The sequence below is a fragment of the Schistocerca americana genome, chromosome 4 (assembly GCF_021461395.2).
Source record: "Schistocerca americana isolate TAMUIC-IGC-003095 chromosome 4, iqSchAmer2.1, whole genome shotgun sequence".
Classification (NCBI taxonomy): domain Eukaryota; kingdom Metazoa; phylum Arthropoda; class Insecta; order Orthoptera; family Acrididae; genus Schistocerca; species Schistocerca americana.
Genome location: NC_060122.1, coordinates 776,870,022 through 776,893,463, shown reverse-complemented (window position 1 = coordinate 776,893,463; position 23,442 = coordinate 776,870,022). Strand labels below are relative to the sequence as shown.

At 40.4% G+C, this 23,442-nt stretch overlaps 1 protein-coding gene across 2 annotated transcripts in view; it reads left to right on the top strand.

Moving 5' to 3' along the window:
- LOC124612782 (pinin-like) overlaps positions 1–23,442 on the top strand; it is a 110,683-nt gene that overhangs the window by 62,182 nt on the left and 25,059 nt on the right. Inside the window, exon 2 of one of the 2 annotated variants that reach the window (XM_047141178.1) lies at positions 11,192–11,455. The exons of the other annotated variant lie outside the window; for it this stretch is intronic. Coding sequence (XP_046997134.1) covers positions 11,192–11,455 — 264 coding nt within the window. The remainder of the gene's footprint in view (positions 1–11,191; positions 11,456–23,442) is intronic. 2 annotated transcript variants of the gene reach the window in all.

Genomic DNA, 23,442 nt, shown 5'->3' with positions numbered 1-23,442 from the left:
TTGAAAGCATTTAATATTTGATCAGTTTGAATGCATATATATTGCATTTTATGTTGAAAAGCCTTTCTGAAAACCAAACACATTTTGTTGATACTAAATTTTCACTGCATATATTAATTGCATGTAATAATTTTTCAAGGATTTCGGATAAAGCCCTCAGAAGTGAGACTGGACAGTACTTGTTAGCATCAGATCTATCCCCTTTTTATGCAATGGTTTAACAACAACATATTTCAGTCTATCTTGACAAATGCCCTGTTTGAGTGAGCTACTACATATGTGACTGAACATCCTATTTGTCTGTTGGGAACAGGCTTTTGGTACTCTGTTGGGAATGCCATCGATTTCATGTGAGCTTTTACTTTTGTGTGAATTTATTATTTTCCTAATTTCAGTAGAACCAACGTCCTTGCCACGATGGTAACACCAGTTCCTGTCAGATTACCGAAGTTAAGGGCTGTCGAGCTGGGCTATCATTTGCATGGATGATGATCCGGTCTGGCAAGTGCTGTTGGCAAGTTGGAGCACTCAGCCCATATGAGGCAACTTGAGGAGCTACTTGATTGAGAAGTAGTAGCTCCAGCGTAAACTGATGGAATGGCTGGGAGAGCGATGTGCTGACCACGTGTTCCACCATATCTGCATCTGATGTATCTGTGGTTTGAGGATGACATGGCGGCCGGTTGATGCCGTGGGAACTTCATGGCCTGTTGGGGCTGAGTTTAGCTTTAGTTTCAATAGGAGAGGTGGGTTGAATGTCAATTTCATCAAATTGCATAGGTATTTCCTCATCCAAATACTGCATGCATTTTCTCATGAATAGCTGGACTCTTATTTTCTCCACAACACTTCAAAAATGGTTATTTAAAATGTTTTCAGCTTCTGACTTTTCATTGCGTTTGGTAGAAATAAAGTCGTCCTGTGCTCTCAGTTGTACTGTTTCCCTTTTAACAATTTTCCAAATTGTTTTAATTTTATTACCAGATGTGCTAGTCTCAGACATAATGCACATACTTCTGGATTTTCAATAACTTTTCTTAAAACATGCAGTAGTTTTTATAATGTTTCGCTGTTTCTCGATCATTACTGCTTCTAGCTATAACATACATTTCCCTTTTCTGTTTACAAGTTATTTTTATCGCTTTTTTAAGTCATTGCTTTTTAGATGGTTTCTTACAATTATATGTCACTGTTTTCTTAGGGACATTGTTTTCAAATATACTCACAAAGGTATTACGAAATAGATTAAATTTTAAATTAACATCAGTTCCCCTGTACACCTCATCTCATTATAGCTATAGCAAGCTTCCCGAAAATTTTTAATTGTTAAATCTTCAATTGAGTACACTATTTTGGAGGACTGTTTTGTACTAATGTATAGAGATATGTCATTTACTGTAACTAACTGTGTATCATGATCCGACAAATCATTCTTAACAGGAAAAGTTTTTATTTGGTTAAATTTATCTTGGGCTTAAAAACATTATCTATCAACATGCTGGTTTCCTGTACTACTCAAGAAGGAAAATCAATAACTGACATCCAATTGAAAGAACCAAGTAATACTTCAAGGTCAAGCTTCCTGTCAGACTCCTTCAGAAAATCTGCACTGAAATCCCCACAAACAATAATTTTCTTCCCACTGTCTGACAGACAGTACAACAGAGAATCCAAGGATCCAAGTTTTTCAAAAATAGCCGAAAATTTCTCAGTGGGGACCTATACATGGCTACAATTATAAAAGTACAATTTTTTAGTTTAAGCTCACATGCACATGTTTCTGTATGTCGCTCTACACTAAATTTTTTGGTTTCTAAATTTTTCACACTGTGACAGATTTTAACATACGAGAACTCCCCCTCTCTCCACAGTGTCTCTATTTACATGTGCTGAAAGCTTATATCCAACTACATTTACGTTTTCCATATCTGTGACTGTATGATGTTCAGACAGGCACAGTACATCTACTCCACCCTCAGTCTCTAAATATTCTGAACAAACAAGTACCTCATCTACTTCGTTTTTCAATCACCTGATATTCTCATTCAATATACTAACATTATTTTTCACTGTGCTTTTATGAAAAAGTTTTGACACACTAACATCATTTTTCACTGTACTTTTATGAGTGTCTTGTGATATTTTAACGTCTCTAATACACATCTATCTGAACTTCTCATTAAGCTTAATGTCATTCAATATTGAATCATTGGACACTGATCTTAGCCTAAGAAAGATGTACTCCCGTGAGTTTCAGCGCCCCACCACCCCTTAAAGATTTTGCTATAATCCAAGACAAATTAACCCTTCCCTTTCTTATTGAGATGCAGGCCATGTCTTGTGAAGTCCCACCTACCAATACCATCAACAAGAACCAAACCTATGCCTGACAAAGTACCTGCCTGAAGCAGCTGATCAAGCTCCAAATTGACCTTCCTGACAGAGCTGTTCAGTTGGGGCTGATCATACCACATGAAAGCCAGGAACAAGCCAACACTTGTCTGGTTCGTTGCAGATACTATTTTTACTAGTCACACTCAATATTGTAACCCTGATCCCTATAAATACTGTTTCTCGCTCCTCCCACTACCACACATGATCATGCTTTGTAAAACCCTTTCACAATGTTCCTACATCATCTATCACTTGGCTAAGACATGCACTGGGCTTGAAGAAACTTGTGACCTGACACCTCTCACCTATTTTTTCTGCAAAATGTAGCCGACACCTCTTCCACGGCTACTACCTAACAACAGAACTTCCATCCTACTGTCTTTTTTTTTTTTTTGCAACAGTTGGTTTCCTGGTGAAAGTCTGTTGAGCGCTGACTACAGTTGCATCTACTTAAGCAGTTAACTGAGCTAACATGGCAAATCGGTTCTTTGTGCCAATGATGAAACTGTCAGATCCTCTTCTATTTCTGTGGACCCACTTCCTATCTGTCTTCAACATTTCCCCCTTTAAACTCATCAGTTCGTCCCTACTACTATCCATGTCAGCCTTCAGGGCACCAATCATCCCTTGCTGTTCAGTTAGTTTCCTATCCCTTGAACATACTCTGCAATACCATGGAAGAGACCCATTTACTACCCCAATTCCCATGCCACTACATTCCTCCCAACGTAACCATCTATCACAACAGCTGCATAGAACCCCAGAACTAACTCCCCTGCAGCAGCTCAAACAATTCTCTCTCATGTTTGTTTACAATATTTTTACAAAATTTATCTAGACAATAAAAGAAGCATTCTATTAACTGCAGATTGCAAGAGTCGCTGAAGTTACATGGAACACTAATATAAGTGTATATTATTAACATAGTAACGTTGAAACTCGAAACTTCTATACCCGAAAAATTAGGGCAAAGTTTGCGTATGCGCGGCATGGACTTTACAAGTTTTGAAAGGAAGTAAAAGATAGAACTTAAAACCCTTAATTCCCCTAGTAGATACGTCATTACTAAATATATGTGTAGTAAAAACAACGTAAATTCTTCTCTTAATACTTACGCAAACGTCTTACATTTGTAAGTAAACCTACTGCAAAAGTACGCGTAAATCGGCCGTTAGGTTATGTTTCTTTGTTCTAGAAATGTAGCAGATTCCCGCTAATCCGAACCCTGCTAATCGAAACGTTCGGTTAATCTGAACATGAGAATCGTTAATCTAAGTATGGAAAAATGTGCGGTAAACTGCTGTACATACATACTATTTTAATTCACACAGTACAGTAAACATGTATTAGAAAAATTGGCAAGAAAACATTAGGTAAAACAATGCATAACAATGAAAGAAAAGCTGTCAAACTTAATACAGAAGACTTTCATCCCTACATTTTAGATGATAAAAACTCAGTTATTGTTTTTTTTGGCGTAATGAAAACATCATCATCAGTAAACACTTCCGGGCTAAGTTGCCGTAGTCGATCTGTAGAACTTCTGCTCCCTGACGTTTCGTTCTCAACTACGGAGAACATCTTCAGAGGTGAGTCAACGACTGGCTGCTAGGAACTGGGGCCGCCGCTTATATGGATATCGTAGGGGGCACCACCACACGTCACGTGGCGTCGGTATGCAGCTATCTCTGGCTATCGTCTGTTCTCTCGATTGCAGGCTATCGATTGTCACGCGACTGATGCAACGTCGACCGCCATATCTTATCCAATTTTAATCCTTCTTCTTTACGATTAAAATTTGGTGAAACAAGCGTGCTAGCGAGGACGTCGCACTATTATACACGTATGTATAGAGAGGCAATTGAAATCCACAAACATCAATACAATTTTAATCGTAAAGAAGAAGGATTAAAATTGGATAAGATATGGCGGTCGACTTTGCATCAATCACGTGACAATCGATTGCCTGCAATCGAGAGAACAGACGATAGCCAGAGATAGCTGCACACCGACGCCATGTGACGTGTGGTGGCGCCCCCTACGATATCCATATAAGCGGTGGCCCCAGCTCCTAGCAGCTCCCGTCCCCCACGCGGATCCTCTATGATCTCATTCCTTTCCCCCATTTCCCCCATCTGCTCCTATTCCTCGAACATATCCGCATCCTCTACACCTCCCGCCGTCTTGAACCCCCTCACCCCCTGGTTGCTCCTCTCCTCTCCTATCCCTGCCCCCCGCCACGTCTTCACCGTTGTGTCCCCCCTACCCTACATCTCCTTTCCCAAAGTGGCTTCCATCAACTCCCCCTCCCAGACAATGCCCTCTCTCCCTCCATTTATCCCTCCTATCAACTCTGATCCTCACCCCCCTCCTTTCCTCTGTCCTTTCCCTGGGCTCCCTCTTCCTCCCCCCTTCCATCCTGTGTTTTCTCCCCACCCAACCTCCCCCTATGTCCCTTCTCCCCTCCCCCGAGTCCTTTTGCATTCCCTCCTCTGCCTTCCCCACTCCCTGGCACTTCTGCTCAGCACCCCCACCCCTCTTATGGGTCCTCATTCTCCATTGGCTTCTTTCCCCCCTCCCACCCTTCACTTTTCCTCTCCTTCCCCCCCATTTTTATTTCTCCATCATCTGTCCAGTTTCCCCCCCCCCCCCCCCACCTGCTCTCGGCTGTGGTATGTCATATTTGTGCCAACTTTTTAGTGCCGTGTTTAAGTGAGTGTTCAGTGTTGTGCATCTTTCCACAGTGTTGCGAACAGAAATCATGCTGTCGCTGGGTGTGCATTTTATATCTTGCGAACAGAAACCAGACTGTCGCCGTGTTTTTTTTAACTGTCTGTCTGTTATTTTTCTGCTTCTCGTGTATTTTCTTAGCATCATCAACCCTGTGTTTTATGTTTTAAGTTCTAGAATTTTCTGCCATTTTACCTTTAAGTCACCGATTTTATCGCCAACTGTTATTTTTTTATTATCTTCATCTTTTTAACACAAATTCTGTAGGCTGAAGAGCGGCGTAGAAAGCTGCTGCCAGCCCGCCCTCTTGGGGGGGAATTGAAATTCAATAAAGAAAAAAAACCTCCTAGCAGCCAGTCGTTGACTCACCTCGGAAGATGTTCTCCGTAGTTGAGAACGAAACGTCAGGGAGAAGAAGTTCTACAGATCGACCACGGCAACTTAGCCCGGAAGTGTTTACTGATGAAGACGCCGGCCGTGAAAGCCTACATGGAATGAGTAATGAAGACAGTCTGTTATATGACGCATAGTTGCGCCATCGTTTCATAAACATCAAATCAGCAGGTGTAGCAGTGGGCTGTTACTCCACATAACGTAGCGCGAGATCAAGGGCTTCTGCTGCGCCACTGTGTGGCACCAGCTCTCCTTTGTCGCTTTCAGGCTCATTGTCACTTCCGTCACAGCAGTCCACTTCTTCCTGGTCTTGAGTCAAAGCAGCAGCTAAATCAGTGTCAGTAAGGACCTCAAAACAAGCCCCATCCGCTGCCATCCCATCCACTCACCTACGTCTCCTTTACGAGCTTTTTGTCCCCCCCCCCCCCCCGCCCCCCCCGTAGCTGAGTGGTCAGTGGGACAGAATGTCAATCCTAAAGACCCGGGTTCGATTCCCGACTGGGTTGGAGATTTTCTCCGCTCAGGGACTGGGTGTTGTGTTGTCCTAATCATCATCGTTTCATCCCCATCGACGCGCAAGTCGCCAAAGTGGCGTCAAATCGAAAGGCCTGCACCCGGCGAACGGTCTATCCGACGGAGGGGCCCTAAACACACATTTACATTTTTACTAGTTTTTTCACATCTGTATCATTTTTAGTAGGTTTTCTTCATTTTCAACTAGGTTGTCCTGAAATTCAAGAGATATCCACAGTTTTCTCCAGGATCTTCTCAGAATATATTCTGAAATATTGTGCCATGCCTCAGCGGCCCGATAAACAACGTTCATAACACTGGTCTTTTTTATTTCGTCCACTAAAGGAATACTATCATCTTGGATAAGGATTCGTAAAAATTGTTTTCTGTAAATCAGTTTTAATGTTTGCAGTACACCCTGGTACATCGGCTGTAGAAGTGATGTAACATTCGGCGGCAAAAATTTAGCCACAATTTCTCCATCACATAATTCTTCAGTATTGGGGTGAGATGGCGCGTTATCAATCAAAAGGACTGCACGGAGAGACAAATGATTTTCCTTGGAAAGCCGTCGAGCAGAGGGAACAGACTGGCCGTGAAACCATTCTTTGAACAGCTTATCATCCATCCATGCTTATTTCTGTTTGTGATAATATACGGGAAGGGACTCCATGTTGCAGTTTTTAAAAGCTCTGGGCCCAGCAGATTTGTTGATCAGCATTAAAGGCAGCTTGTGATTACCAGCAGCGTTGCTGCACGCTAATAAAGTCACGCGATCTTTGCACATTTTAAAACCAGGAGCTGCTTATGATATCAGGCATTTTGCTGGCAATGCCCTAAAATTAAGACCCGTCTCGGCAGCGTTATAAATTTGTTGGGGAGAATACTTTCCCTCTCTTATCATTTTTTCAAACTCATCCTAGTATTCCTTCGCTGCATCACGGTCAGAAGAAAGCTTCTGTCCAGTAATTGATAGCTGCGGATTCCATGACGTTTTTTGAATCTGTCCAACCAACCCGTACTCGCACTAAAAGACTCATCACCATTCATTAACTCGTTCAGGTAAACAGCCTTCTCTTGAACCAGTGCTCCACTCAAAGGAGTTCCCCTTTCTCTTTCCTGCGTAAACCAAAGGAAAAGAGTTTCATCCACTTTATCGTACTGGGACTGTTTCAAAGCCTGCCGAATTTCGAGTGTTTTTCGCGAAGACGTTACACAGGATTGTTCAAGCTCCACTCGGTTCTTCTTCCAATCACAAATGGTTGCTTTACGAACACCCAGTTTCGTAGGCAGTTTAGGTACATTCTCACAAATGTCTATCCGCTTCAAAGCATTCAGCTTTTCTTTGAGAGTTAACGTTGTATGTTTCCGTTTACTCATGAAGAAAATACACTACGCCTGAACGAATACAGTACAACTGTTACGCGTACCTGCGATCGATAACTAATACAAGCAAGCGCTTGGCGAGCCAACTGGCAGTGCGCTGACCTCAGACACAACAAAGGTCTCAACAATGCACAGCAACCAGGCAGGGAGAGAGAGTGAGCCATTGTTCCCACACTTGTTCCCATTTGTTATCATGGTGTACCTATCTGACCTTGTTCGGGTTACCGATTTGTTCGGATTAGCCAGAATTACGGTGACGAGTTGCTAGAATGAAACTAGGCACACAGCAGGCAGGCAGAGACTTGTCTGACCTCCAGTGCTATCATGAACTCCAATGACAATTTCGACAGCAAACTAATCAGAAACTTTCAACCAATAATAGAGGGTGGTTTATAGCGTCTATGTTCTTTTTGCTGTATTGGGATATTTTTGAGAATTCAAAACTTAACGAGCTGTGTTCTTTCAGTGTTTAAAGCCAGTCTCTCAGTGCAAAAATGCAGTAAGTAACTTTCAGAAAACATCATTTGCTACTTTCTCTATTGGTGCGCCTCTGCTCAGCTTCACAATAAAGCTCCTATCAGCTACAAACGGAATTAATTCTGCCTTCTGTAGTTCCCATATATTACTCGTCGATTCTGTGGAGAACCTCAAGTCTTATCAGTCAACCTTAACGTTCACTACCCTTCTCTAACATCACATCTCATATGGTTCGATTTTGTGCTGTTCCAGTTTTCCCGTAGGACATGATTCATACCCAGACAATGCTCTCCTTCAAATGAACAATGTCAGAAATTTCTGCCCCAAATTAGGGACAGCGTTCCACTTTCTTTTTATCCCAATTTTTTCACCTAAGTGTAGCATTTGCATCTCTATCTTCCTCTACGGTTTTTACTCCCTACAGCTCCCTCCAGTACCATTGAATTTATTCCGTGGAGTGTTAACTGATATCCTATCATTCTCTCCCTTCTTCTTATCAGTGTTTTCCATATATTCTTTTCTTCGCTGGTTCTCCAGAGAACCTCCACATTCCTTACCTAATCAGTCCACCTAATTTTCAACATTCTTCTATAGCACATCATCTCAGATATTTCGATTCTTTTCCTTTCAGGCTTACCCACAGTCCATGTCTCAGTACAATACAATGCTGCGCCCTAAACCTACATTCTCAGAAATTTCTTCCTCAAATTAAGGACTCTGTTTGATACTTGTAGACTTCTCTCGGCTAGGAAAGCCCTTTTTGCCAATGCTTTTTTGATCCGCCAGTCGTAGGTTACTTTGCTGCCTAGATAGAAAAGTTTCTTAACTTCATCTACTTCATGACACCCAATTTGGCGATAAGTTCCTCGGTATTCTCATTTCTGTTACTTCTCATTACTATCGTCTTTCTTCAACTCACTCTTGGTGCATATTGTGTACCCATTAGACTGTTGATTCCATTCAACTTATCCTGCAATTCTTTTTCACTTTCACTGAGGATAGCAATGTCCTTAGAGAATCTTATCATTGATATCCTGTCAGCTTGAATTTTAATCCCACTTTTGAACGTTTTATTTCTGTAATTGCTTCTTCAATGTATAGGTTAATCAGTAGGGGCGAAATACTACAACCGTAATAGACTACATGTTTTGGCCAGGAAAGCATTCTTTGTCTGTGCTAGTATACTTTTCAGTCCTCCTTGTTTCGTCTGTCAAGCGCAATTTTGCTGCCAAGGTAGCATAATTGCTTCACTTTGTGTACTTCGGGGATTTTTTATGCTAGCGTTTATTGCTAATTTATTTCTGTTATTTTCATTAGTTTCTTCTTCCGTAGGTTTACTCTCAGTTCTTATTTTATGCTCATTACGCAGCAGTCCACTGTCCTGGTCGCATCTACTGATAAAAATCAACGTAGGGGATGCTCCTGCTATGATACATTACCTCATTAAGTATGCTAGCAGCTTAAGCTCTCCATTACCTGAATTTGAAGATGTGGGGCTAAGTTGGATAAATTGCAATAATGTATCCTATCAGTCTGCAATCGGTATTTCGCGGATTGTTTCAGAAGAGATCCGTTTACGTCATATCTTCGAAAGCTGTGTCATTACCCCATTGGAATCCTTTCACTTAAATAATGATGTCATCAGCAAGTCTCGTCATTGATATCCTTTCATCTTCAATTTTAATCCGATACTTGTTATCATTACTTTATTGCCACCATTGGTTTCTCGAAGTACAGGCAAAACACTAGTGGAAAAAGACAATAACCCGGTCTTACACCTTGTTTTAAACTGGGGATTTCGTACTTTGTGTACTATTCTAAATCACGGCTTCTACCATTCCTATGTTGCTGTTTAGATTGCTACTTCTGTCACTACAGTAATGATCCAAGTCTTTACTTTAAGAAAATTGGATGCTATCTAAGATAAACAGGAAAATACATCTTGAAGTAAAACAATCACACGTGCGTCAGAGCCGCCGACATTCACAAATCAATGAACCGGCGGTCTGATCATATTATATCTAGCATCACAAATGTTGATCATCTCTTCACTGTCTCCACGTCCGGGTCACTTAACATAAATTTAATCTTTCCTGAGGCAAGATTGTTGTTTGTATCACTTTCATTTACATTAAAATAACTAATCATGACGTAACTAATCATAACATAACGAACACACATTCTTGTCGTGGAGGCTGCCTGGTGATTGATTTACGTGTTTACATCACAATGGCTGATTGAAGACAGATCACAGAGCAGAGTGTTTCCTACCTGCCTGGGCAAGGCGCACTTTCGTGATAGCTCGGCCATCTCCAACGATGTTTATTGATAGTAACCTAATTTGTGGGCTAATATTTAATAAATGATACTGCAGTTATAAAGTGATAACATGAGGAAGATTTCATCATTGATAACGTGTTTTTTAGTAAGTGCAACATTAGACATTATTACTGGATTTTATACTCCTTGGCACCAATTTTGATGAAGGAATTTCACCGACCTGCCGTCGTTGAATAACAAAGTATTCTAGAGGCAGATCTTCCCCACCCTGCGCATCCATGTGTCACGACTCTCTGTCATGTGTAAGTGGGTAACCTCTCTCTGTTTCGGCTCACGCATCTACAGCAGCGAATATAATTCTATGCCTACAAGTAATAATGACACACATTGTAGCAAAAACACCGCAGTTATAATTTTCATTCCGTTCTACAGTTCTGGTTTTTCTTCGTTTCACTGAGAACAGCAATGTCATCATGTTATCTTGTCGCTGATATCCTTTGACCTGAATTTTTAATTTTATACCTGTTATCATTCTTTTATAGCCACCATTGTTTTCTCGAAGTACAGACTGAAGAAAACTTGAGAAAGATGCATCATAGTCTCACAAATTTTTTTTTAAAAAAATTGAGCATTTCATATATTGTCTTCCAATCCTATTGTTCTCTCTTCGTTCTTGTACAAAATATTATTAATCAACCGTTAGTGGTCCTGTTATATTTTCTTGAGAACACCAGATAGAACTTTCGTTTATATAACATTTTCTCGTTGAGTATACCGTACTAAGTTCTATTAGTCAGATAATCACCGAGCCCATCACTTATCTGCGAAGATATTCCTTACAGTCACAACACGGTTAGTTGTCGATGACTTTGTGTAGTGTTGAGCGTTTATCAGAAACAGGAGAGATGGAATCTACGTGTTCTCCTGCTTGTGTTGTTTGCTATATGTTGTATATGAATAAAGCCAATTGTGTTGCTCGCGAGCGGCAGTCAGTGGATCAGACACCAGAAATCTTCAGTTTCCAGGTCATTGAAGCCGGCCGGGTGTCAGCTGATAGCGGAGGAGCTCACACGGAAGGATCAGTGGATTGAGCTGGAGGTCGGTGACGTCGGCGCTGACGTAGTGGAGACGTGCTGCGAGCAAAACGTGACTATTGTTGTGCTGCTTGTCATCGTCATCATGGTCTTCGCAATCGGTTTGACCTTGGTGATTGGGTACAGGAACAACGCGCACAATGCGTCACCAAGCCCTGATGTCAGGGTAACCGAATCGATGACAAAAGGTGAGCTCAAGTACTGTATCGAATCAAGTTTAAAAATAAAATATTACCGAATGAAACAACAAATTTACTGTTACTCTCGTTTGATTCACGATAGTTGGCGGTCGAGTTTAGCCTTGTTCTGCGCACCTACGTCATGCATGCTCCGACAGACAATGAGCGTTCAGCAGTGTTCTGATCGCTCTGCTCTGAATGCCGTAGCTAATGATAGCATTAAACGCGATCGCAGCGAATTGTTTAGTGAATTTTTATTCCGTTTGTTGCGAGTTGTCATTCCACATAATCAAGAGAGAGACGTAATTTGCAGGACATACGCTTTCCTGAAGTGGAACACACGTGCATGCGCGTATGGCAGTTGTCGCTTGGAATCATCAACAACGCAATCTTCGCTCTTGCCTCTACGTGCGCGAACTGCCATCGTTCGTGGATGGGACAGTAGTCACGGTTTATTTATATTCATAACGTGTCCGTAAGATTTAAACCTCCATTATCAAATGGATTTACATGCGTTAATACGACCGGTGTGTGTGTGTGTGTGTGTGTGTGTGTGTGTGTGTGTGTTACGATTTCAGGGTAACGTGTGGCACAGTGTAGTGGAGAAACAAAAACAATATTTCAGAACTTAGTTATGGGGAGATTTTTGACTAGAAACTAAACTTGTATCTAAGTGTGAAAGTACAGCAACTAAAATAGAATGCCTCCAGTGGTCATAGGCTCTTTTCCCTGTCGCAATATATCACATGTGAACTGTCATACTTCGTAAACAAAGATGACGTTTGGAAAGTACTAGCAAAATAGAAACATTATCTCGAAGCACAAAGAACGTATAGCAAAACAGCACTATCACTTCAGAAAAAGTTTTAAAGGATATTGGAGATCTTTGTTTGAGCTGATGGTTTAAATGGCTCTGAGCACCATGGGACTTAACATCTGAGGTCATCAGTCCCCTAGAACTTAGAAATACTTAAACCTTACTAACCTGTCATCACACACAACCATGCCCGAGGCAGGATTCGAACCTGCGACCGTAGCAGTCGCGCGGTTCCGGACTGAAGCACCTAGAACCGCTCTGCCACAGCGGCCGGCCTTTTAGCTGATGAATACATGCGTTAGAATAAGTATTTCAAGTGCTATACAAATCCTTTTTTATCAAGTTTATGTAGCTTAGATTTTATACTCATTTATATAATAAGATGACATATTGCTGGGCGTAAGTACAACAATTGCGTTGCCAACAGTGGTAAAATTATACATAAATAACAATCTTGGCTGAGTTCCTGAGGTACAGAGTGAAAGAATTGCAAAAAGAGACCTAGGTTTCGGATATAATGACCGGTCGCCGTGTCATCCTCAGCCCATAGGCGTCACTGGTTGCAGATACTGAGGGCATATCGTCAGCACACCACTCTCCCTGCTATATGTGATTTAACAACATTATACCCAATCTCAGCTAGATATTACATATATCTGTTTACGTTATTAAGAGGATATCTATCTGCATATCTATGACTCCTTGTCAATGTGTTACTTCAGCATTTACTTACTTATAACATGTAACAGATGTAAATTTAAGAAACTCACAGCTCCATCAAATCCAAAACTTACCTCTTCTTCTCTAAATCCTTTCCTCTGTCTCTGGATCTGAACCAAAATAGTTATTTATGTATAATTTTATCACTGTGGGCAACATAATTATTCTACTTAAGCTTTGCAATCTTTAACCTGACTGGATAAATGGATATGAAATTTAAGCTATATAAACACCACAGATGACACCACTTTGTTTATTATAACACATGCAAACAGCAACTTAAACAAAAGTTTTCACAATCCTTTAAAACTTATTCTGAAACAATCGTGTTGTTTTGCTACATATGTTCTTTGTATTTCGAGATAATGTTTCTATTTTGCTGTATGTTCTTTGTACCTGGTAGTTCACAGAAACCAGTGTATTGATAGTTTACATGTGGTGTATTATGCCAGAGAAAGGAGCCTGTGATCACTGAATGTAGTGTATTTTATTTGTTTCATTTTCACGTTCAGGTATATGTTTAGTTTTTAGTAAAAAAGTTCCCCAAAATCATGTTCTGAAATATTGTTTTTGTTTCTCCTCGAAGCATGCCATAGGCTACCCCAAGGTCGTAACACAAAACACACACACACACACACACACACACACACACACACACACACACAAACACGCATACACACAGGTTGTACTAAAACCCGTAAATCCACCTGATGATCGATGTTTAAGCAGTCGAAACACGTTTTAGATATAAATAAACAATGACTGACAAAAATGAACTTGCTTTTTCATTCTTTATCAGTAACAGTCACAGTGAAGCCTAACCTAAAATGTTCGCTTTTGAATGCATTATGGGAACAGCAGTGATCAATAAAATTGTAAATAATTACTATTAAAAACAGTCTTGATCACAATTTATTTTATAAGGTGACCGGTTTCGACCACTGCTGTGGTCATCTTCAGACCATTGAGTGGAAACCCCTTTCTGTTGGAGAATCACAACTCCAACAGAAAGGGGTTTCCACTCAATGGTCTGAAGATGACCACAGCAGTGGTCGAAACCGGTCACCTTATAAAATAAATTGTGATCAAGACTGTTTTTAATAGTAATTATTTAAAATGTTCGCATTTAAAGCGAAACCCTAAACCATGTCGCAGTGTAAGCTCATCAGACAAGAAAATTAGTCAAACTGTGGATGTATGATAATCCCACAGGATTTATTCGTTGATAGTTAGATCCCACCCAGCTACCGAATTGCTGGAATGTCAGCTGCTACGTTTCACCTCATGTTCCAAAAGAAAAAGTTCCTTATATTTTCTGTGCGATTTAGATCAGGTGACATAGCACACCACTCAAGCTGCAATACAATGCCTTATACCACCTCCCCCCCCCCTTCCACTATGGGCAGTAGGCTAATTAAAGAATTATCGAGTTGCTAATGGTTTGGCATTAATTTGGGATAAGCCATCGAATCCGAAGTGAAAGTACTACCCAGAAGAAGTCAGGTGTTGTTATAACTTGCTCGTTATTGTGAGATTTATTTTGCGCAGTAAGAATCAGCAGAAATAAAATATGTACAAAATAATATGGAACCTATCTAGTGAAATTTTGGTCCGAAATGATGAATTGATTTGACTTTGTCTGGAAATTACTGTAAATGAACGGTATGAGCGAAATCAATTAAAACTTTGAAATTAAATCACATTACTACTGTAGCATGTCGGCAGGCGCAGACAGTTGCAAAGGCACTGACCCGCGTTCATTATCAAAACAGAATGATCACCCACAAAAATTTCAGTCATGGACAAAACCAAACTTGCAACTACTTCATGAAATTAATTACTAGTCCTTTACGCTACCTGTTATGGAACAACTGGACAGCATTTCTGACTCTAATGATAACTGCTGTTAAACTGTTTCTGAAAGGTAACTTTAAAAAAAATTAATTTTAGTGTTTAAATTGACTGCTCTACAGTAATAACTGGTTTTTAAAATGATTACAGAGTTCGCTACTTTTACTTATTGTTACGTAAATTACTTCCCATACAAAACTGTGTGAACTGAAATATTGTTAACTGTACTTCTTTGTCAAATTATTTGTCAATAATTAGCACTTAATTAGCAAGGCCAAAAAAAACTAACTTTTCTGTTCACTTTCATTCAAACTATTAATCAAGTAGATAAACTTCGCTCTTTTTATTATTTAGTTTCAATTCATTAATGACACACTCGGTTAGTTATGAAAACAGAGAGGATCCTGTCAATTAGTTGTTATTGAGGATTACTCACCTTACCAGACATAAGTTGTTAAAATATTTGTTATTGAACAATTCGCAGTTAATACTGGCAAGCCTTTTACAATACTATATAGGAAACTGGTCGGGTCTTACCTCATAGCAGTGCGGTTGGTGCGGCGAGTTCCATTACACCACTACAATGTACGACCACAGGCTCTTCACAACAACAAACTTCGAGGCCGCAGCGCTCTTCTTAAACACTGGTTAACCTTGATGCTTTGTGTTGCGCTCAATCACTTCTCCACATTATGCCTGGCCATACCGTACGTGGGATCTTGCAGTGAAACAAGTCTTGTGTTCTCTCACATAAGAATTTCTCCTATGCGTCCAACGGACTCGCTCGCTACTGAGTCGTTACCATCTGACAGACATTGCCCTACTACGCCCGCTCCTGTGTCCAGCGACAGTACAGCAATAACAATAACTGCTTTGGTTTACATAACGATATACCCTGATTTGGCCAGTGCGTCCACTACAATTCTTTAGATTCTCTTTCATCAGTTATTTTGCACAAAGGAAATTATTAAAACATATATACATCACAATAATATGCACAATATATTTATATACTTCATTTGAACGTACATAATTCATAAAGCAGGAAAAAATTTATATGTGGGGGCTGCATTGTTGTGTTGCACATGTCTCACGCTTCATTGGTCTATATTGGCAAACATAAATTCAAGGAAACGTTCAGAACGTAATAACCAGTCCTTAAACCAAGCAATGTTTAGTACCACGGAATTAAAATTAAATTAACTATTTGCCGCTGTCCGAAACATGCTATTCATTACTCATTAAAAACATGATAAGTAAATAATTTTTTTACAAATACAAATATGCAACACAGAAACATGCAATCATATAGGAAATTTTTTAGTCCCACGACTTGCTAGAAGATACACAATAAAAACGAAAACATTTGTTCACTAACATATTAAAAATTCACACCAATTAAACAATATCAGCATCCAATAATTAAAAATGATTAAGAAATTTTCACACAGCGTTTATAACATCTCTGCCCACATAAAATTTATAACTCTCATAAACGGGGCATCATGAGAATTCGTTACTCAAAAGTGATCGAAGAATTATTTTTCAAACTACATTTACATTATGTGTGTCCACATCAGAAACATTTTAATTACTATTTATACCTTTCTGTCTCTCTATATTTTTTTGTACCACGCTATTCACATAAACTATGTGATCAAAAGTATCCGGACACACCCAAAAACATACGTTTTTTATATTAGGTGCATTGTGCTGCCACATATTGCCGGGTACTAAATATCAGCGACCTCAGTAGTCATTAGACATCTTGAGAGTGCAGAATGGGGCGATCCGCAGAACTCATTATCTTCGAACGTGGTCAGGTTATTGGCTGTCACTTGTGTCATACGTCTGTACACGAGTTTTCCATACTCCTAAACATACCTAGGTCCACTGTTTCCGATGTGATAGTGAAATGGAAACGGGAAGGGACACGTACAGCGCAAAAGCGTACAGGCCGACCTCGTCTGTTGACTTACAGAGACCGTCGACAGATGAACAGAGTCGTAATGTGTAAAAGGTAGACATTTATCCAAACCATCACACAGGAATTCCAAACTGCAACACGATCCAATGTAAGTACTATGACAGTTAGGCGGGAGGTGAGAAAACTTGGAGTTCATGGTCGAGCGCCTGCTCATAAGCCACACAACACTCCGGAAAATGCCAAACGACGCCTCGCTTGGTCTAAGGAGAGTAAACATTGGACAATTGAACAGGCAAAACGTAGTGTGGAGTGACGATTCAGGGTACACAACGTGGCAATCCGATGGCAGGATGTGGGCATGGCGAATGCCAGGTGAACGTCATCTGCCAGCGTGTGTAGTGCCAACAGTATAATTCGGAGGCGGTGGTGTTATGGTGTGGTCGTATTTTTCACGGAGGGGTTAGCATCTGTTGTTGTTTTGTGTGGCACTATCACAGCACAATCCTACGTTAATGTTTTAAGTATCTTCTTGCTTCCCAATGTTGAAGAGCAATTCGGGGATGGCGATTGCATCTTTCAACACGATCGAGCACCTGTTCATAATGCACGGCCAGAGGGGGGAGTGGTTACATGACAATAACATCCATGTAATGGACTGGCCTGCACAGAGTCATGACCTGAATCCTATAGAACACCTTTCGGATGTTTTGGAATGACGACTTCGTGCCAGGCGTCACCGACCTACATCGGTACCTCTCCTCAGTGCAGCACTCCTTGAAGAATGGGCTGCCATTCCCCAATAAACCTTCCAGCACCTGATTGAACGTACGCCTACGAAAGTGGAAGGTGTCTTCAAGGCTAAAGATGGTCCAACACCATATTGAATTCCAACATACCGATGGAGGACGCCACGAACTTGTAAATCATTTTCATCCAGGTGTCCGGATACTTTTGATCACATATTGTATGTACTGCCTACTCATAAGCATTTCTTGTATGAACCGCATTTCCTGGAAATGAGAAACAGATTACTGGTGCATTGCCTTGTGCTCGTCCTCATTAGCTTATCAGCTTTCATTTTTGTGTGGGTGCCTGAATGTATTCCCATCCTCTTTCACAACATTATTTACTTTGGACAGGTAATAATTTAGTTTCCTGTGCGTTAATTAGCGTGTATTTAGGACATTTGTACCTGCAACTTAAATGACAAGTCTGAGTTTATCTGAAGTCACCAGTTACATACATTATAAATCTCCTAAAACTAATTACAATACAATTTCTGATTACAAGTTTCATAACATATTACAAGTTACATAACAAATGAAACAATCATTTCATTAAACAAAAACATTATCTTCATTATTTCAACATGACACCCACATTGTGTGATCATTAATTAAAGAAAGTGGTGTTTCAGTCCTCAGCTAATCACAGTTATTTACAGGCAGAATAACACTATTTGTCTGTGCTCTGATAGGGCTTTAAGTGTACTACATTCCGTACACCCAATATTTTACCGGATTGAGTATTTATCATACATTAAGCGAGGGTTAGGGTGGGGAATGTTTTCAATTTTGAGTGGTCCATTATAAATAAACTTGAACTTGGAAATTTCATTATCTGTGTCACTGTATTTTTCGTATATTTTGACAAGGACACTATTCCCTACCATTAGTTTTACTGGTTTTAAATTGGCATCTTGCCTTTTAATTCGTGCTTCAGCACTTTTCTCATATTTTCCCTCAACATCTCTTTCTTTTGACTGATATCTAAGTCTTGCCACGGTGAGAAATCGTTTATCTACCCTATTATACCTTTCGACTTAACACCCAGTATGATTTCCCCCTATGTGGAGCCTGTACTCTCGTGAGACAACGAGTTCATGATCTTTTCAATATGAGCTATATAGTTGCCCCACGCCCTATGGTTGTTATGGCAATACGTTCTGACATATCTACCCAATTCACGCACGTAGCGTTCAGAAGGGTTGCTCGATGGAAGGTAAACCGATATATGAATGATCGCTTTCCCTCTTTCTTTCATCCCTTGTTCGTTATCTTGGATGTAAATTGCGGCCCGTTGTCGGATGATATCGCCTTCGATTTTCCTCCTTTCACGAAATAATCGTCCGCAAATTTGCTAAACACCGCTTTAGCTGTGTCATTACGCAAAGTATATAGCTTTACAAATATTGAAAATGTACCCAGTACTACCAGAATGTATACAAAATTGCCAGTGCTTTAGGTAACGGACCGTAAAGATCCGTTGCCAGAATTTCCAAATTATCCTTAGGTTGTAGACTTTGCATAGGATCACGAGTAGTCACATTAGTCATCTTAGCTTTTTAAGACTTATCACATGTTAGAATTCTTTCAGCCACCTTCCTACTCATACTGTTGAAACTCACAGGTTCAGCTATCTTGTCCACACTGTTGTTTTCGCTTCACAGTGACCTAAAGGTAGATGAAAATAATCGATCAACTCTGGAAACATACTTTACTGGCCACTTTACTCGCCACTCTTCTTTATCTGTATTCTTTCGTGAGTATAGGATACCACCGTAGATTTTATAATACTGAAACAAAGTCTCACCCCTCTCATTTTTTTTGCATCAAACTCAGTTTTAACTAACCTCAAGCATTCGTCCTCGCTCTGGTGACGACGCCCATTTCTACACACGTTTTCTGTTTTCCTTTTTCCGTCAACATCCTTGAAGCACATTATTTTAAACGTACCCTTTGAAATGTCGTTGTTAATTACTCCACCAGGACCATAAGACAGTCTAGACAATGTATCAGCTACACAGTTGTCTACACCCCTCACGTGACATATATCGATGTCAAATTGTTGTATATATACTTCCCATCTTTTGAACCTATCATGCAATAACTGACAATTCCTCAAAAAGTTTAAGGTCTTGTGGTCGGTATGCACTATGATTTTGTGCTCCCATAAGAAATCTTTAAATTTTTTAAATCCGCATACTATAGCTACAACTTCTTTTTCCGAGACTTTGTTAATTTTCTGGCATTTTGTCAGTGTTCCACTAGCAAAAGCAATGGACCAACACTCTTTGTTTCCCCCTTGCTCTATTTCTTGAAATATGTACACCGCAATACCATAATCGCATGAGTCGGTTCCTATGTGAAATAGTACTGTCAAATCTGGGTGATGAAATATTACGTGTTTTATAAATTCATCCTTTAGTTTATCGAACACTATTTGACATTTCTTTGTCCAAATAACACTCTGTTTTTCTTTAACAAATCACACAAATCTGGGTCATTAAAAACTCGCCCTTCTGCATATTTACAACAAAAATTACAAAGACCAAGGAAATACTACAATTATTTTTTGGTTCTTGGCGGTGAACTGTTTCTTATCGCCTCTAAGTTTAGTGGGGCTTTAGCTATTCCTGAAGTTGTTATGATATGGCCTGGAAATTTTACTTCCTTTCTCACAGATTCACATTTCTTTAACTTCAGTGTCATTCCCCTGCGTCTCAATGCTTTAAAAACTTCTGTTAATAGTTCACAATGCTCTTCCCATGATGACGTTGCTATTAACAAATTGTCAACATAGATCGTAATTCTTGTGCTAAGTTCTTTCCCCAGTACACTATCAAGCGCTCAGATGAATACTGGCACTGACGTGTTCAGTCAGAAAGGGATAACTTTATACTGATAGCACTTGTCAGCAAACAAGAATGCTGTAAGCTAACACAATATTTCTCAAGGGCTGTCTGCCAATAACCAGTGGTCAGATCGAGGCTTGTCACATACCGCATGTTGTGACACTTTGGCGAAATCTCGTCTAAACACTCAGGACGATCCGTCTCACGCCTCACAACCTTGTTAAGATTGTGCTTATTTATGATGATCTTAATACTGTTATCTTTCTTATTCACCAAAACAAGCGGGTTATTATACTGACTTTTCGAAGGTTCTACAATATCTCACTCCTCCATGCAGTTTCTTTCTGTTTGAGCCGTTTCTCTCCTAGCTGTTGGTACGCGAGAAACTCGTCCAAAAATGGTTCATGGGTATCGTCTCAATTTTGTACTGAAAATCACGTTCACGACCAGGTTTATCTGAAAATACCTCCCTGTTATTAACAAAAAAATCATACAGCTCCTCCTTTTGGTCGGATGTTATGTCCAACACATTTTCCACTGTTGTTGCAAGCTCATCACTGGAAGGTGGTCTATTTACGCTCCTAACATGGTAACACTCAGACCCTTCATCAACCCTTCGTTCCTACGTAATGTAATTATATTTAGTGTGGTGTTGTGATCACTGACTTCCTTATCGACGTCATCAAAACCCACCTCGAATTTGTTTTCTCCTACAGCACATACCATCATTCTTCTGCCACAATCACTGATTAGTTTACTCTTTATCATCTAATCCATGCCCATAATTATTTCTGTACTCAGATAGGACACCACTAGAAAATCACGTTCAAATGCAATATTCCTAATATAAAACTGCATAAAAATTTGAGTATTAATCGGTTTACTACAGGCACCAGTAGCACCTACTACTTCCACTCCTGTCTCAGGCATTTCTGCTTTATCTGTTACAGTATTAATTCGCAGATAAAATGACTGTGGCACAACACTAATCTGACTTCCACTATCAATTAACGCCTGAGTTCCTTCTGACACAAAACATACTTAATTCATCCTTACCCAACTGATCGGCAGGTTCACCTTCATCGTTATCGTTGCCTTTGCGAACCACATCGTCTTTGACTTCGTATACTTCACAACCATCTGGCTCGCTGGTTAATTTTATTCGGCTGTCGTAAGTTACATAATCAGGCTACACACCACAGTCTCCAGTTGCTCGATGAAATACGGCGAGTTCGGGAATGGCATCTACCAAACATCTAGTCATCTGCACCTCATGTGCCCCCTCATCTCCACTATATTCATTAATCTCATCAGCATTACTCATTATATTCTTATTAACTTTATTTGCTTCGCACAGCGTTTCCCTCAGATCGCTCGCTCACACGGTTACACTCACTTCATAATTCTTATCGTCCTCCACACTCTGACTCCTTTTCCCACCAAAACTTACTTTCCTATTTCTTTTCCACTCTTCTATCCCATCATACATTTCCCGTAGTTGCCTCAGCCATTCCCTATCATCGCCCACTGTACCGACAGCATTAACTACAATAACACATGTCTCCAAAACTGGACACTGCTCTTTTATCGGCCCCGCTGTACCACTTTTACGCGACATACCCGCTGTCGCTTCGACATCCCAAACAATTTCATTTGCTACCGCTTTGTCCTGAACACGAAATTCATTGCCGTTGATTGTTTTCTAAACAGATGACATCTTATGTGAGCCCGCCCATGTTTACTTGTTTTGTTGCCACCACCGCTGTTAAACTGTTTCCTTTGATGGGGCCGCGTACCGCCATCTGCACCAGTTTGTCCCTTTACTGTTGTAGACTCGCGTTTTCTAATTGGTTCAAATGGCTCTGAGCACTATGGGACTCAATTGCTGTGGCCATCAGTCCCCTAGAACTTAGAACTACTTAAACCTAACTAACCTAAGGACATCACAAACATCCATGCCCGAGGCAGGATTCGAACCTGCGACCGTAGCAGTCTTGCGGTCCCAGACTGCAGCGCCTTTACCGCACGGCCACTTCGGCCGGCTCTCTCGTTTTCTGATCAGTAATTTTCGCAGACTCGGCCGTTAAGACTACTTCTTCTGCGACCGCCACCTCTTTTTCTTCTCCTACCTGTATCTACGTCAGCGCATCTCAAGTCTTAATCGTTGTGACTGCTATTGTTTTTGGCCTGCCGGTGCGGTCGAGCGGTTCTAGGCTACGGTCGCAGGTTCAAATCCTGCCTCGGGCTTGGATGTGTGTGATGTCCTTAGGTTAGTTAGGTTTAAGTAGCTCTAACTTCTAGGGGACTGATGACCTCAGATGTTAAGTCCCATAGTGCTCAAAGCCATTTGAACCAATTTTTTGCTATTGATTTGGCTGTGATTGAAATTGTTTATGTTCTGGTTGTTATTGTTTTCGCCATGGTACCGTTTGTCACTGTCGCAGTACCAGGCGCCAATGTCACCTACTTCATTCGGATTTGATGTTCTATCGTTTTCGCCCATAAGATAGCCTCGGAGACACCTCAGTAGTTTTACGCGAAATACCATTAACATACTCTTTTCTGATATCTGACCCTTGACATATTCCACTTTTTAATAGCTCCTCGCAATATAATTTCATATTTGTCTCTTTACTGAATCCGTATGGGGAAGCTTGCATACATTCCTGCAAAACCTCGTCCTGTTTATCAACAGACCAGTATTTTTCTTCAAATTTGCTCAAAAATTCCTCCAAAGTTCGGCAGCCGTCAGTGACACTCACTACTCAGCTACTTGCGTCCCCTACTAACTTCATCTTCTCTATTCCGATTTTTCTTGCGTACATAAACTGTAAAGCCAGAATGAGATATTAATAACAGCTTTCATGTCTCGTAAATGTTTTGAGATGTCGAGATGAGATTCTGGTACTTTGCCATATGTTAATATGTTGAACATCTGCATTTACCGCAATTGCTCTATTCCGAATGATTTCCGAGATAGAACACATTTAATATCAGATTTGTACGTTTTTCTTCAATAACTCGAAAACCGCACCCTCCAGCGAAAA